This window comes from Phyllobates terribilis, unplaced genomic scaffold, assembly GCF_046119375.1.
Source record: "Phyllobates terribilis strain yellow unplaced genomic scaffold, ASM4611937v1 Scaffold_10__3_contigs__length_209671492, whole genome shotgun sequence".
NCBI lineage: Eukaryota > Metazoa > Chordata > Amphibia > Anura > Dendrobatidae > Phyllobates > Phyllobates terribilis.
In genome coordinates, this window is record NW_027362770.1 from 125,067,902 (window position 1) to 125,082,387 (window position 14,486).

At 46.9% G+C, this 14,486-nt stretch overlaps 1 protein-coding gene across 2 annotated transcripts in view; it reads left to right on the plus strand.

Moving 5' to 3' along the window:
* Positions 1-1,909: 1,909 nt before the first annotated feature.
* The window catches only part of MAML1 (mastermind like transcriptional coactivator 1), a 67,337-nt gene continuing 54,760 nt past the window's right edge, over positions 1,910-14,486 (plus strand). For both annotated transcript variants that reach the window (XM_073649760.1, XM_073649761.1), the window contains exon 1: positions 1,910-2,458. In XM_073649760.1, coding sequence (XP_073505861.1) covers positions 2,129-2,458 — 330 coding nt within the window. In that variant the 5' untranslated portion in view covers positions 1,910-2,128. The remainder of the gene's footprint in view (positions 2,459-14,486) is intronic.

The window sequence follows — 14,486 nt, forward strand, 5'->3', positions numbered from 1 at the left end:
AGAAATGAAGCAGAAAATTTCTGCAGCATTTCTGCATCTCCCTGGCAGAAAAAACGCATGCAGATTGTGCATGCGCTTTTCCTGCAGAATACATGCGGATTCACATGCGGATTCACATGTGTTTCCGCATGCAGATTGACAAGCGCTTTCCAGGCGATAGCATCACTTGGAAAGTGCTTGACAACTAGGTCACACTGTATAAATCCTTGTAACCGGCATGGATTTATACAGTGTGAACCGTAAAAATTAAAACAAATAAAGCTATACTCACCCCCGAGGCCCCGGCGTGGCTGCAGCGCTCGTTCCTGTCTGGTTCCCGGCTGCCGGCATCTCGCGAGACAGAGCGGTGAAGGGCCTGCGGTCACATGACTGTGACATCACCGCAGGTCCTCAAGCGATGCTGGCATTCAGAGAGAAGCCTTCGGAAAGGTGAATATAACTTTATTTGTTATTTTATTCTTTTCTTACAGGTACAATGGTACCCAGGTCTGGATGAGAGTCTCCTCTCCTCCAGAACTGGGTACCATCCGCACATAGAGACGCATAGAAGCCGCTTGTACAAATGTACAGTTGCGGTTTCTATGCGTTTCAATGCAAGTCAATGGCGGGAGTTCCGCTGCGCTTCCGCAAAATTAATGGACATGCTGCGGATTTTTGTACGTAGCATAAACGCTGCGGAAAAATCCGCAGCATGTGCCTAGAACATGCGGAATTCCCTTGGGGACCATGGGGTGCGGATTACCTAGCGTTTTACAAGCGTTTCCGCTGCGGAAATTCCGCAGCATAAACGCTTGAAAAACGCTACGTGGGCACGCAGCCTTAGAAGATTATCTCAGCACAGGAACATTTTATTTAAACTCAACCAATTGTGGAACTTATTATTATTCCAAGATCTATTGATTAAAGTGTACTTTGTTCATGGGAAAACCCCTTTAAGTGATTGACCAGGCCATGATGCACTGAGCACCTGTACTTGGTTTGAACAGCCATTCTGTGCTGACAGAGTCCCTTTAAACCCTGTGTAGCAGAAGCTACAGGGGAAAAATTAAAGGGGTTGTCCAGGTCAGGGATGAAAGTCTGCAGTCAATCTATGTGACTGCAGACTTCTCACAGTGCGCACCGCACGTGGATTCTCCAGTGACAATAGCGAGCAGTCACGAGTGCCTTTAAAGGGAACTATGCTATTGCCCTGCAGATATAGGGTTAATCTACAGACTAATATGGCTCTACGGTTGCCTGGCCGTTGTACTGAGAGCCTGGCTACTGGGTGGAAATGGACTTTATTCCCCCTGGCAGCCTCTGGCGTGGCCACACCCAGTTGTCAATGTATTCCTGACCTTTCCAGGAGGAATAACAGAGGAATACCATCACGTAGAGGATAAGGGCCGATCGCTCGCTGTGATGGATTCGCCACGTCTGATCTTCTCCCGTTGAATTCTGGATTTACGGTTTCGGGGGATCAGCAATCTTTTCCCAAATTTCGGAACAAGACCTTGTGTATTGGGATTGGTGACAGGTCTCCCAGACGCCCTGTTATATAAGACCTCTAGGAAGGCGTGCGACCACCGCCGGGCGCGGAGCACCACCATACGGCTATAAATAGCTGCTGGCGGACATTGTGAAGCGTTAATCAGCGGCTGCTACTTTCCTTCTATTTTTAGATTCTGCAGAATTTGAACTTTGTTCCAAAAAAAGAAAAAAAAAACTAAAACAAATAAAGAGTTTGTTTTGTTTTCAGCTAACTTGTGGGCGGAGAGAAGCCTGTAAGCCACGCCCACGCCATAGAAAAAAAAAAGAAGAAGCGCCCGATAGGGCGAATCGGAAATTCCTCGCTGTCTCCACCCTTTTTTTCCCATTGCCTCCCCCGTAGACAAACAACTCCGTTTACAAAACACGACGTCACCGCCCAGCTGTAGTTTGATTGGTTGGCGCCAGCAGTGACGTCACTCTCATGTAGTGAGAGGAAAAAAAAAGGGAAAAAAAAAAAGAAAAAAAAAAAAAAAGCAGTTTCAAGATGGCGGCTGCGCAGATAACAATGGCGAGAGAGCGAAGAGGGTCCGGGGGACTGTGAGGCGGGAGGGGAGGGCTCGCTGCAGGGAACAGGTTGCTCTCTTCGTCCTCCCTCCAGATGGCGGATTTTGTGGTCCCTCGGCACAGCGCGGTGATGGAGCGCCTCCGCCGGCGGATAGAGCTGTGCCGGCGGCACCACGGCAGCTGTGAGTCCCGCTACGACTCGGTGTCCGGAGAGCGGCTGGAGATAGAGCGGCAGCACACCTTCCAGCTGCACCAGCGCTGCCTGCAGGCCAAGGCCAAGCGAGCCGGCAAGCACCGGCAGCAGCAGCAGCCGCCGGCCAGCAGCGACACGACGCGGGGGAGCCAGGCCGGCAGCGGCGGCACCATGGAGCCGGGAGACGGAGGCAGCGCCGGGGAGCAGTGCCGGAACAGCACCCTGATCGCGGTAAGATCGGCCGACCCCTGCCCGAGCACTCCCCATCCCCCGGGCATGCTGGGACTTGTAGTCACAAACTTTATTCTTCACTTTGGGAAACTTTCTACAAGTTTCATGTATTAACTTCTATCATAAGAAAAACTATTAAATCTCCCCAAAAAGTTTCCGTAACCGTAAGGAAAGTGTCGTTCTCCGGTCACCGGTCGTCCTCAGCGGGCGATCTGCTGGACTTCTAGGGACAGCGGCCTGCAGACGATTGCAGCGGTTCTGATTGATGTGTGCGGACTACAGGTCCCAGCTGTCAGCATCGCCTGTGTTCCCACTGTTCCTGATTATTTTGGCTCAATTTTTCTGAAAAACTTTTTTTTTTTCTATTCCTAAAACCATTTTAGTTCCGGGGCGAAACATCACGGTAATGAATAGGGTCACTTTGCGGCCTGCAAGGGACCGCCAATACAAAGTTGGGACCACTTATTATTATTATTTTTTTTTTGCGTGTTCCGTTGCCCCCCTCAGTGATGTAGCAGTGACATCATTGGCCACAACGTCCCCAGACTAAGCATTTGTACTAATAACATTTTTCACACTGATTTTTGGGTTGTATTTTGTATGAATAACCCCTCCAAAGCTGCATCCTATTTAAAGGGGTTGTCCAGGAATTTAGTGTTAATGGCTTATCCTTAGTATAGGTCATCAATGTCTGATCGGTGGGGGTGCGACACCCGTGATGCCGCTGTTCTAGTGGCGGCTGTAGCTGCACAGCTCCATCAACTGTATAGTGGCCACGGCCTGGTACTGCACATCTGTCCTTTGTTGATTTGAATAGGTGGTGGATGTGCAGTAGCTGGCCACGGCCACGATAGACTCGATGGAGCTGTGCAGCTCCGGCCGCCACCGACACTAGAACAGCTGATCTGCGGCATCACGGGTGTCGCACCCCCACCAATCAGATACTGATGACCTAAACTAAGGGTAGGCCATCAGAGTGAAAATCCTGGACAATCCCTTTAAATGGGAAAACTGTTGCTGTTTGGTTTATACCACCATTTCCCCCACCCGATATCGCCTACGACAACTTTTTTAATAAAGTGAGTGGATCTTAGCCGAGAGGGGGCGTGATGGCGCACAGCCGGCAAAGTTTTCGTAATCTACGCCACGGCAGTGGTATGCGCTACGACGAGGTGAGCGTCCGGCAGCTGGAAGATGTCCCATTCATTAAAGAGGCGGCCAAAACCCCAGCCGTGATGAATCGGGGGGGGATTCAAAGAAACAACTGTTTTCCGTGGAAAAAAAAACGTACTGTGCATTATTGAAACATTTTCCCAACTGTTGTGAAACTACAACTCCCAGCATGCTCAGATTGCCCCACCATGTTGTATTATATTAATGATATGTATGAGCCGAGAACTGGGGTCAGGGCTCGGAGCCTGCGTGGACATGGTGGTCTGATAGCCCGGCACACACAAGTTGGGTACATCAATTTTTCACCATGGTGGGCGGTTGTGCCACTCGCTGTTGGGTGGGCATTGTGCCACTGTTAGGCAGTAAGGAGCAATTGCAACTTTCTTTGCCACCTCTCAGGGAGAAGTATGAAGGTCTCGTGCCTCTTACACCCGACCATGCGGCGACCAACGTATTTCTGCTTGCGGTGTGCAGGGCATCGGTGCCTGGTTATTTCGAGGACTCATCCAATTCTTCATTGTGATTTTTGCTTCGTTTTCTCCGGTTTCTATGGTGTCACTAAATATTTGGTTCCGTCATGACGGCCGGCGTTGTGGCTGTTTACTTAGTATTACCTTTTCCTGTCCAGCGCTGGAGTAGCACCATGCCAGAGATTGCGCCGAGAGCGGCCCACACCCCGACTGTGCCAGTCCGGGGGATGAATGGTAACCCATGCTCTATGGAAATCATACAAGTATGCCAGGCTGGGAGTTGTAGTTCTGTCCCTGCCACCCCTTGTGGACTTTCTTAGGACTTGCCGATAAGCAGAAGCTCTCAGTCGTGGCGCTACGTTTAGGGTAGATGCATTACAAGCCCTCGTTCCTCTTTGTCAGAACTGTCTCCAGTAATCTTTTCGGGGTCGTACGATGTTTTTTTCTTTTTGCACAGTAATATTTGTCTTTTTGGCCTTTTCGTTGCATTTCCTACCAGGTTAATACTTTGCGTCTTTCCAGGAGTGACTCGGGGAACGCAGGCCCTGACTCAGTCCTTTGGTGGCTCCCCGCGAGGAAATGAGTGAAGTCTTACAGTAATTTCTCGTGGAGCTTTGGAAGGGTTAAAGCCGTCACCCGTGTGTCAGCGCTGCCGCTGTGAATGATTCACGTACTGTCGGAAGTTGCACCATGGGGCAGGAGCGTGCAGCTGCCAGGAGGCCTGGTTATGGCGTGCTGCATATTACAATGTACTGCAGAGCCCAGCAGCCAGGCTGACTTGTTGCTAGCCCTTTAATTGGAGATTTCATAGGCATCTATAAAGGACAATGCAAAAGAAGTGTTAGAAACTTGTCAGGAAGCTGAGATCTGTGCTGCTGTTTGCTTTTCACACTGTAGCACCGCTGTCACAGCTACTGCTCTTGGCAGCGACATGGCGACCCAGACCCTTATAATGCTGTTCTTTACAGAGCTCCTATGGGCTTCTTGTGTCATCTATTATTTTTATTTATATTTTTTTTTTTGCGCATCCACATAAGAAAAAGCCTAGTGCATAATGCATTTTTTTTCTATTTTTTTTACATTTCCATTTTTTTTCTTTTGCTCTTCTGAACACCCCTATTGGATAATATTTGTCCTATTCTCCTTGTGAGGTTGTTTTTTTTTTTTCTTGGACAGGACCAAAAATACAGTTGTGTGGACGTAGCCTAATGCAGACACAGTATATTGTAAGTCCATATGCAGTGCTATAATACACATGCGTGTTAGGTTACGTGTCTGCCATCAGTCTGTGTGACTGCAGACTTGTGAATCCTCCCATCGCACACACTGTGCACTGAATTCTCCGTCGTCGGACTCATCACAAATATGGGATTTGCACACACGGTCACGTGCTGACTAGACGTGTGTGACCTCGCTCAATGCAAGTGTATTGAGCAAGGCTGGAAACAGTCTAGTCAGAATGTGTCCGGAAGCATGCAAATCACATACTCATGGTCTACATGTCTACCCGGCACTGGAGGATACTCTATTCACGCGCTGTGAGGATTCACAAGTCTGCAGTCACATAGAGTGACTGCAGACTTGTACCCTAAGGCCGGACCACCTCTTTAAAGAAACTATCCTGGATTGTAATACGGTTTCTTTCTTTCAAAAATCAGCGCCACCCCTCTTCACAGCTTGTGTCTATTATTGTAATTCAGTTGTATTGAAATCAAGGAGCTTGAGCTGCAATGCCAAACACAACCTGTGGGCAGGTGGGGCACTGTATTTACATGTGTTTGAGATCCTCTACCACCTCTCTGCGCAGACCATACACATATAATAGCTGTCAGCTATATGTTTATCTTGGTTCCACCATGTCGGCAGAGGGTGCACATATTACTGGGCGGTGGGCAAGAAGTTGCAGTGCCAACATATGCATTCGTCCTGTCTCCCAGAAATTAGTAAGCCCCGTCAGAATCAACTGGTCTGATGGCGAATTGAATTCTAGAGCACCTTTCTCAGAATCTGTGGGGGTTCCTTTCTGGTTCTCAATGTCCTTTCCATAGGTGACGACAACTTTTAATGATTGGGATATGACCCCTTAAAGCGGTCCTGTCATCAGGTTTCACAATTCAAACTGTTTTCATTGCACACATGTGGTCACGTGCCGACTAGACGTGTGTGGCCTCGCTCTGTAAGTGTATTGAGCAAGGCTGGAAACAGTCTAGTCTGAATGTGCCTGGAAGTATGCAAATCACATACTTATGGTCACATGTCTACCCGGTGCTGTTGAAAATCAAGCTCCTTGCTTTCACAATTCAAACTGTATTCAACTGATATTAGACTTGATGAGACTGGTGTACTTGCTATGAAAACCCATGACAGAAGGATTATCCTTTTTGATATTAAGATTTGATTTTGTGACTCCTGGAAAATCTTCATTTTAATAAGAGACTTAAATGAAGGATTCTGTAATGTAGGTTTTTATATAAGTAAGTACATCAGGCTCATCTGGTCTGATATATATATTTCACAATGTATGCAGTTTATATTGTGAAATCTAGTGAGGGATCGTCTGAAAATTGGATTGTTCAGCTCGACACTCTGCCCCTATGTGAGTCCAGCAGCGTGCCAATCAGCGGGGCACAGAATGGTGGAGGACGTGCTCTCCTTATGAATACATCACAGTGTAAGTATGTGGCCTTCTCAGTAGCCAAACATTGTCTCTTCCTTTACGCCAGTTTTTGAGCAAGGAGCTGTAATGTGCTCTCCTTACATAGGGCGGCATGGTAAGATGACAGATCCACTTTGAGGCCATATGTAAGGCCACGGCCCCACTATCAGTATTTGATCAGTATTTTTTCTCACGAGTGGGAGCCAAAACCAGGAGTGGGTGATAAATGCAGAATTGGTGACTTGTTTCTATTCTACCTTTTCTCTGATTGTTCCTCACCTGGTTTTGTCTCCCACTCCTGAGAAATAATACTGATAGTGGGGCTGTGGCCTAACAGTCCGTATTCTGGCCAGACGTCATAGTGATCCAGGTTTGGTTAAGGTGTTGTGTTTAGCAGACCCCTCCATACATACAGGGTCCGTGGGAGCATGATGTAGTTTCCTTTCTCGAATTAATATGGAATCCATAAGAAATCCCCTTTTGTTATAGAGTGGGTGGCATATAGCGGCACAGCAGAGGGTTCATGCCGCCCTATGCCATATAGATCTCAATAGAAAACTTAGCACCGAAATATTGATGAATGGCTAAAAAAATTGCGCACTGATGAGCAGTGTCCATGTGATAATGCGGGTTGTATGGTCACGTCCCTGTCCCCTCGCAGTTCCTTGTGCCCGATCTTGTCTATGCTTTCTCCATATTAATATAAATACCCATGATGCCCCATGGGAGGTGGCAAAGGCTTGCTGCCGTTCCTCTCGCTCAGGCTTGGCAGGCTTTCCCTTCTGTTTGTATGCTGGCCATCGGGTGTGATAAATGCGCCCGGGTAGACATCTTTTATGGAGTGTCTGTCAGCTGTAAAGCTGTAAGGTTTGTTTGCATTGGGTTGGCACAGTAGAAGGCTTGGCACCGGAGCCAGAGGTCTGTCTGCTCTGCATCGTTAGCAGGGATTTCAGCCCCAGCCGGACATGTAACTCATCTCAACTATCTCCTGCAAAGTTAACAAGAGTCTTGAAATGCTGGCAGGGCCGCTGCAAGCTGCTGGCCTGCCTCATGGTGTCTGACATGCCACCCTCCCCTTTGCCCTCTTTGTTTTTCTCTGAGTCGTCTGCACAGGCGATCACTTCAGGGCATTGTCTCATGTAATGGTCTAGGATAAGCCATCTACAAGGATAGAAAAGCTGCTTCTGGCTTGGCTTAGTTTCTTGGGTGATGCCCACTAATGACGGTGCCCGCATGGGCTGTCACCCACTTATATTGTGTGGCACATAAACGTGCATCCTTGTGCTCTTCCCCTGTGTCAGTCTTTACTTCCTTCTCCATCTGTGCTAAATTGAGGGAGGTTGTGGCATGCTTTAACCCTTGTCAGGCACTTGTGGCAAGTTTCTTCCAGGAGCTACTAGCCTCCCCTCCTGATGGAGCGTTAACCCTTTCCCCTACGTGGTTGGCTGTGGCCACTTACTGCATTTAATACTTGGCTACATCGGCACGGAAACTCCCATTTGAGTCACCAGGAGCTTCTGTGTGGTCAGAGCTATTACTGTCATGATTTCCCTGCTACCTCGTCCAGCCAAGGCGCAGGGTTTTGGGAGTCGCTAGGTTTGAGGTTCGTGAAAACTTTTAAAGATTGTAAGCTGAACAGCGAAACTTTTTTTTTTTTTTATATTCCCCTCTAAGACGTCTCAATGAACCCGGCACAACGACTCAGTTTTTTTGGAATGGGAGCATTCAGGCTGTCTGTATGTAGTGGTAACTCCTGGTCTGATGGGTGTTTTGGTACCTGAAGCTAAAAATTAGGACAACGTTTTGGTCTTTTTTTTTTTTTTTTTTTAGGTGAGCCCCTGAAAAAGTGAACGTTTCACTTACTAGCTTTTGAACGCTTTCATCCATTTGTTACAACATGAATAGATGAAAAAATCAGGAGAGCTTGATTGGCTTAAAATAATTCATTGGGGAAAGCTCTGTGCTAGGTCTGAGGGTGCCCGGCATAACCCTGATACATGTGCACATCTGGTTTGGCTGAGCATGCATATGTTCTGTATGGGGAGAGGAGAGCAAGTTGCTGCTAGACAACTAGTAGAGCCAAAGGATTGGCCATTGAAAGTCCACATGACTAATGATTCTTTCCACTCATCTGTCTGGAGACCCTCCTTACATATAAGTGAATGGCCAGTTCTGCCGACATTTGTGTCTGCTGATTATGTTCTAATGTCTATGAAAAATAGTAAAAAATCAGTCAGCAATTTTTTTTCCCTGTAACTACTGTGTATGGAGGAGACCCCAGGTTCCTGCTATACATTTGTATTTGGGGCTAACCTTACATTGCAATTGATTGCTTTACTAAGCTTGGTGATTTATTCGTGTACTGATTGTGGCTCTGGTGCTGCGTTCATGTACCAATGATGGTTCTTTTTTTTTTTTTTTGTCAACTGCTTATACTATTGTCTGAGATGCCCACAAAAGGAACACCTGTACCAGCATGTGTCATGGTCTTCTGGTGAATATGTCCGTGCCATACCCTCAAATCAGTGTCAGATAGCTGCAATGTCGCTCATGATGGTTACTGTGGTTTTAGGTTGGTTTTGATGCTGGCTGCTTTGAATGAATTGTTGATGGTGGTGTTCGGAAGATGTAAAGAATTCTGTGTGAAAGTAATCTTGTCTTCGCCCAAAGAAAAGTTATTTTTAAATTCTCTGAACCCTTTTTTATGAACTGTGCTTTCTCCATAGTTACTATTTGCTGCCTGTAAAGATCTGATATTTTCATTTTTTTTTTTTTTTTTTTAATCGATGGCTGGTTCGTTCTAGATGTGCCAGTCTATAGACAGGGTTTCTGCTGTTAAAGGGGTTGTCTATTCTCTCTTCAGGAATGCGCTGCCTTCTGGCTTCCTGCTTGTCCGTGGCGGTGCGCTCCCTGATTCTGCTACCAGAGGTAGCTTTGCTCCTGCAGTTTTGGAGGAGCACGGTGGCACTGAAGCTCGTTGTACTTGGTGAGTTACAGAGCAGCGTTTGCAAGCTCTAAATTGGAGAGGTTGGAAGCATGCGCTCCTTGCCTAGGACGCAAGACACCACTGATAGAGTGCAGAGGTGGCTGGAAACCTTGGCAACCAGCAGTAAACTGTAAATGTAAAAATCTCTCCGTTCTTGAGAATAGAGGGAATTGTCAATAAGCCATAAATAGCAAAGTAGTTTGTTTTCCAAGCAGTTTGCAATTTTACCTGTTTCAAGGGAACCTGACAGTGAATATATGCTGCCAGATACATGGGCTACATGCATCAAACACGGGCTGTATGATTTATAAGCCCCTGGGGGCAGGCTGGTCCCTGCCAGCTGCCAATGGCTGAACTTTCTCTTGCTATGCATACACGCTGGGAGAGACCTGTCAGTCATTGGCAGTGGGCGGAGAGAAGCTGCACCATTTCAGAGTCAACCATACAGCCAGCGTCTGATGCATGCTGCCTGATCCGTGAATCATGTATCTGCTGTCAGGTTCCCTTTTATGAAGGTGAGCTCCTTTAAGCTGCCTCTATAAGATGAGTATTGTCCAAAGTGCAGCCCATCAGTCATTCCCAGAATCATTCGTACAATCGATCTGACCATCAACACGCCAGACTATAAAGTAGAGAGAAACTTTGCCCTACAAGTGAAGCTAGTGACGACTAAAAAGAATCTGACCATTCGCCTTGTTGGTAACCATAGCATGCAGTCAGTCATTGGGAACAATCGGTAACAGGTAATTTCCAAAGGATCATCTGCTAAAATGGGTATAATTGCCCGACTTTGGACAGCTTAAAGGAGTTTTCCACAGGATAGGTGATAACTTGTAGATTGTTGAGGTTCAACCGCTGTGACCGGCACTGATCAGCAGGACGGGGCAGATGGAGCAGCAGTGCATATGCCTGTCCGCCACCCATTCATTCTCTATTCGGCTGCTGGAAAAAGCAGAGATCTGCACTCGGCAACCCCATAAGGAGTGAATGGAGCTGTGGTCGGGCATGTGCTCTGCTGCTCCATCCGAACAGGGATAGTGTCCTGTTCTGCTGATAGGTGCTGGTCCCAGCTGTCAGATCCCCACAATCTGTTATCACTTATCTGCACCAGACTACCCCTTTAAGGCTCCACTTCGTGCCGCCATGGGCAGATTGCATATAAAAAAGTGAATTCCTCACCGACACTGCGAGTTCCACACTCAGGATACTTCAAGGAACAAGTGCAAGAACGGCACTAAAAATCCACGTACCACGACCAGACGTCCAGCACACAAGCATCGGTGCTTAGCTCACAGGTAGGTAATCAGTCGTCCACATTGTTCAGAAGATGGGCCCTTTGAGAAAGCGAGTTTTCACGCAAAACAGCATTGCCTGATGGCTGTGATGTCTACCCGGTGCAGTGTGCATATTTTTCATTAAGCCGCACTATTCCTCAGCATGGCGTGCTGCTAATTTCTCCTGAACAGTATGTAAGATTACTACAGCACACCCTGGCAAACCTGATCTGCATTAAATTGTGTGTGTGTATATAATCTATATCTACAGCTACTTTCTTCCAAAAATTGCCCCACACCTGTCCATTGGGTATGTCTGGAATTGCTCCTTAGCTCCATTGAAGTAAATGGGGTTGAGCTGTAATACCAGATACAAACTGTGGACACACGTGGCGCTGTTTGGGGAAGGAAGAGAGAAGCCATGTTTTTTGAATTGAATGGTGGGATAATTTTTTGACAGTGTACTGAGCTTTTCATGGTCCATGTCCTGCTGCAACCCCCAGGAGCTCAACCTATTAATTTCTGTTTATTACTGCAGCCTATGTGGGATATGTTTGGTGTGTTGCCTTGCTACCTACTTCCACTCCATGCTGACGGTCTCCAAAATAAATACTTTCAGATTCTGACTCTGCCACCTGGGCTCACAAAAAGTCTTTTCGTTTGGGGTCCTGGCCTGATTTAATTTGCAAGCAGTGAAATTCTCCCTGGTCGCACAGTGGGATCTTCATGGGATGAGGTCTGGCGCGGTCTGTGCTGAGGAACGCTCTGTTCCTTTGGGTCTCCTATCGTTTGATGTTCTATGAATGATGGCTGTGGGTTATTTCTGCGGCAGGAGGTCACATCCTGGGGATGCTGCCGTGATGATAGGAAGCATTATTTAATTTCACTCTAAACCATGCACATTGCAGACACAGATCTGCTGAAGAGCAAATATCCAAGTGGCTGCTATGAGGAATCTGTCCTGCATTCAGGGGTGTCCAGCACTTCAGGGCGCCACGTCACAGTGTGGGCCGCTCACTGATAACGCTACACTATTGGCAAATCCCTGATACGTGGCCCTGATACGTGGTTATGTTTCCTATAACCTAATTCTGGGTGAGAGATAAATGAGGCCTTTGCTGCTCTCATCACCAAGGGTTTTCCCACACTCATGAGTTATTCCCTATCCGTAGGTTAGGGGTAGAGTTACTGCCAATCAGTTCACGAGACCCAGTCTATCGGCTTCAGCAGTAATTTGTGGCCCGTGGACAGGAGCCCTGTGAGCTGCCTCTTACCTGCTGGCATCAGCGGTTCGTCTATGGATTAGCTGAATGGGCGCAATGTCAGCGTGATGGCACACCAGGTTGGCTAACGAAAAGAAGAGCCACAGATGTCATCAAGTAAGAGAGACGGTCCTCAGGGCTCCCGTCCAGTGGCCGCAGCTTGCCGACGTGGTGCCTGGACCAAATCAATTCGCACCAACTCTGGAGTCAGTTTTTTGGGGACTCTCCCCCACTCCCCGCCATTTCCAATAATGGGGCTCCAGAAGCCTCAGAACCTGGCTTTTAAGAGCCCTGTTTTGAATGGAGCAGAGGTATTCATGGTGCCTTCTCTAGTCATAGTCAATGAGCACTGTGCTCTATTTCCGCCAGTCCTATTGACAATAATAAGAGTTCAAGCATGCGCACCTTGAAGCTATTGAATACTGTACTCTGTGCTGCAGCGGGGTCCTGGATCCCTGTCGTTTGGATCTGGAGGTCCCAGTTTTATGGATAGTTTTTGGTTGTTTTCTGATGCCCGGCCTGTGGTGGGGCTCCTTCGTAGACGTCACAATCAAAGTGACGGGATGTAATTACAGCACTCTCACTTTGTAGTTAGCCGTGACAGTAATGTCTCCCTCCTTGCACCGGCCCTATAACGGGAAGCGAGTGGCCGCAGGGAGAATAAAACGTAATTTTCTCCCAGTAGCTAACTTTTTTTCGTTAAGCCAGCTAACCAGGCTTTAAACACTATTTACCTGCTGATTGACCTTATATTGGCAGATAGTGTTTATCAAGGTTGCCTCTAAAGAGGTGTCCAGTACACTTGTAGGATTCACTCCCGACTCCCAACGTTGTATAATGTACTATTAGGATTTGGCTGTTTTCACACACTCTGTGCTCCTCACATCACTGCTCCATATGCAATTTGCATAGAGACTATCACATGGCAATCGCTTTCTCTTCAGCTTCTTTCATTGTTTCAATTGGGAAAGAGGTTGGCACATAAGTAGGCAAAGTGCATTTGTAGTGCTAATATGACGAGTGCAGAGAATGTAAAAGCAGCCGAACCCTAACTGTATCCTAAAATAAAATTTAGAATATTTTTTTTGCAGGTGAAAATAGTTTCCAAAAGGGTGTTTTATTATTATTATTATTATTATTAATAATATTAATATTATTATTAATAATATTATGAAGAAGAAAGGTGTGAGAATAACATGCAATTTCCAATCCACAGACTATATTTATTCTGACATATTTTGTGCCCAAAAGTAGTGAGCTTGGTTCTGTTCCCATCTCTATGTAGTGAGCTTGGTTCTGTTCCCATCTCTATGTAGTGAGCTTGGTTCTGTTCCCATCTCTATGTAGTGAGCTTGGTTCTGTTCCCATCTCTATGTAGTGAGCTTGGTTCTGTTCCCATCTCTATGTAGTGAGCTTGGTTCTGTTCCCATCTCTATGTAGTGAGCTTGGTTCTGTTCCCATCTCTATGTAGTGAGCTTGGTTCTGTTCCCATCTCTATGTAGTGAGCTTGGTTCTGTTCCCATCTCTATGTAGTGAGCTTGGTTCTGTTCCCATCTCTATGTAGTGAGCTTGGTTCTGTTCCCATCTCTATGTAGTGAGCTTGGTTCTGTTCCCATCTCTTATGTAGTGAGCTTGGTTCTGTTCCCATCTCTTATGTAGTGAGCTTGGTTCTGTTCCCATCTCTTATGTAGTGAGCTTGGTTGTGTTCCCATCTCTATGTAGTGAGCTTGGTTGTGTTCCTGTATCTATGTAGTGAGCTTGGTTGTGTTCCTGTATCTATGTACCAGTAACTGTTATTTTTAAAGTCGCTTACTGCTGCTGCTTTAATGCAGGCTAAAGATGGGGCCACTGCTATGTGATTGCTTTTCCCCCTGGCCAAAATTTGCCAGCCAGCCCCAGTGACAGCCTGTGCCCGTTTTCTAAAGGCAGCCTGCATTGGATATTGGTGGAAAGCTAATAGAGTGATTCCAGGATAGATGATCTATATGGGGAATCTCTTAGGCTATGTGCCCACGTTGCATTTATGAAGCAGAAAATTTCTGCTGCATAAATGCAAGTCCTCTCCCGGAAAAACGCATGCGGAATTCCGCACGCGTTTATCACGCGTTTTCCACATGCGGAATTGCCTTGCGTTTTTTATGCATTGGACAAAGGCAATTCCGCTTGCGGAAACGCAAAATTAAATGACATGCTGTGGATTTTTGAAC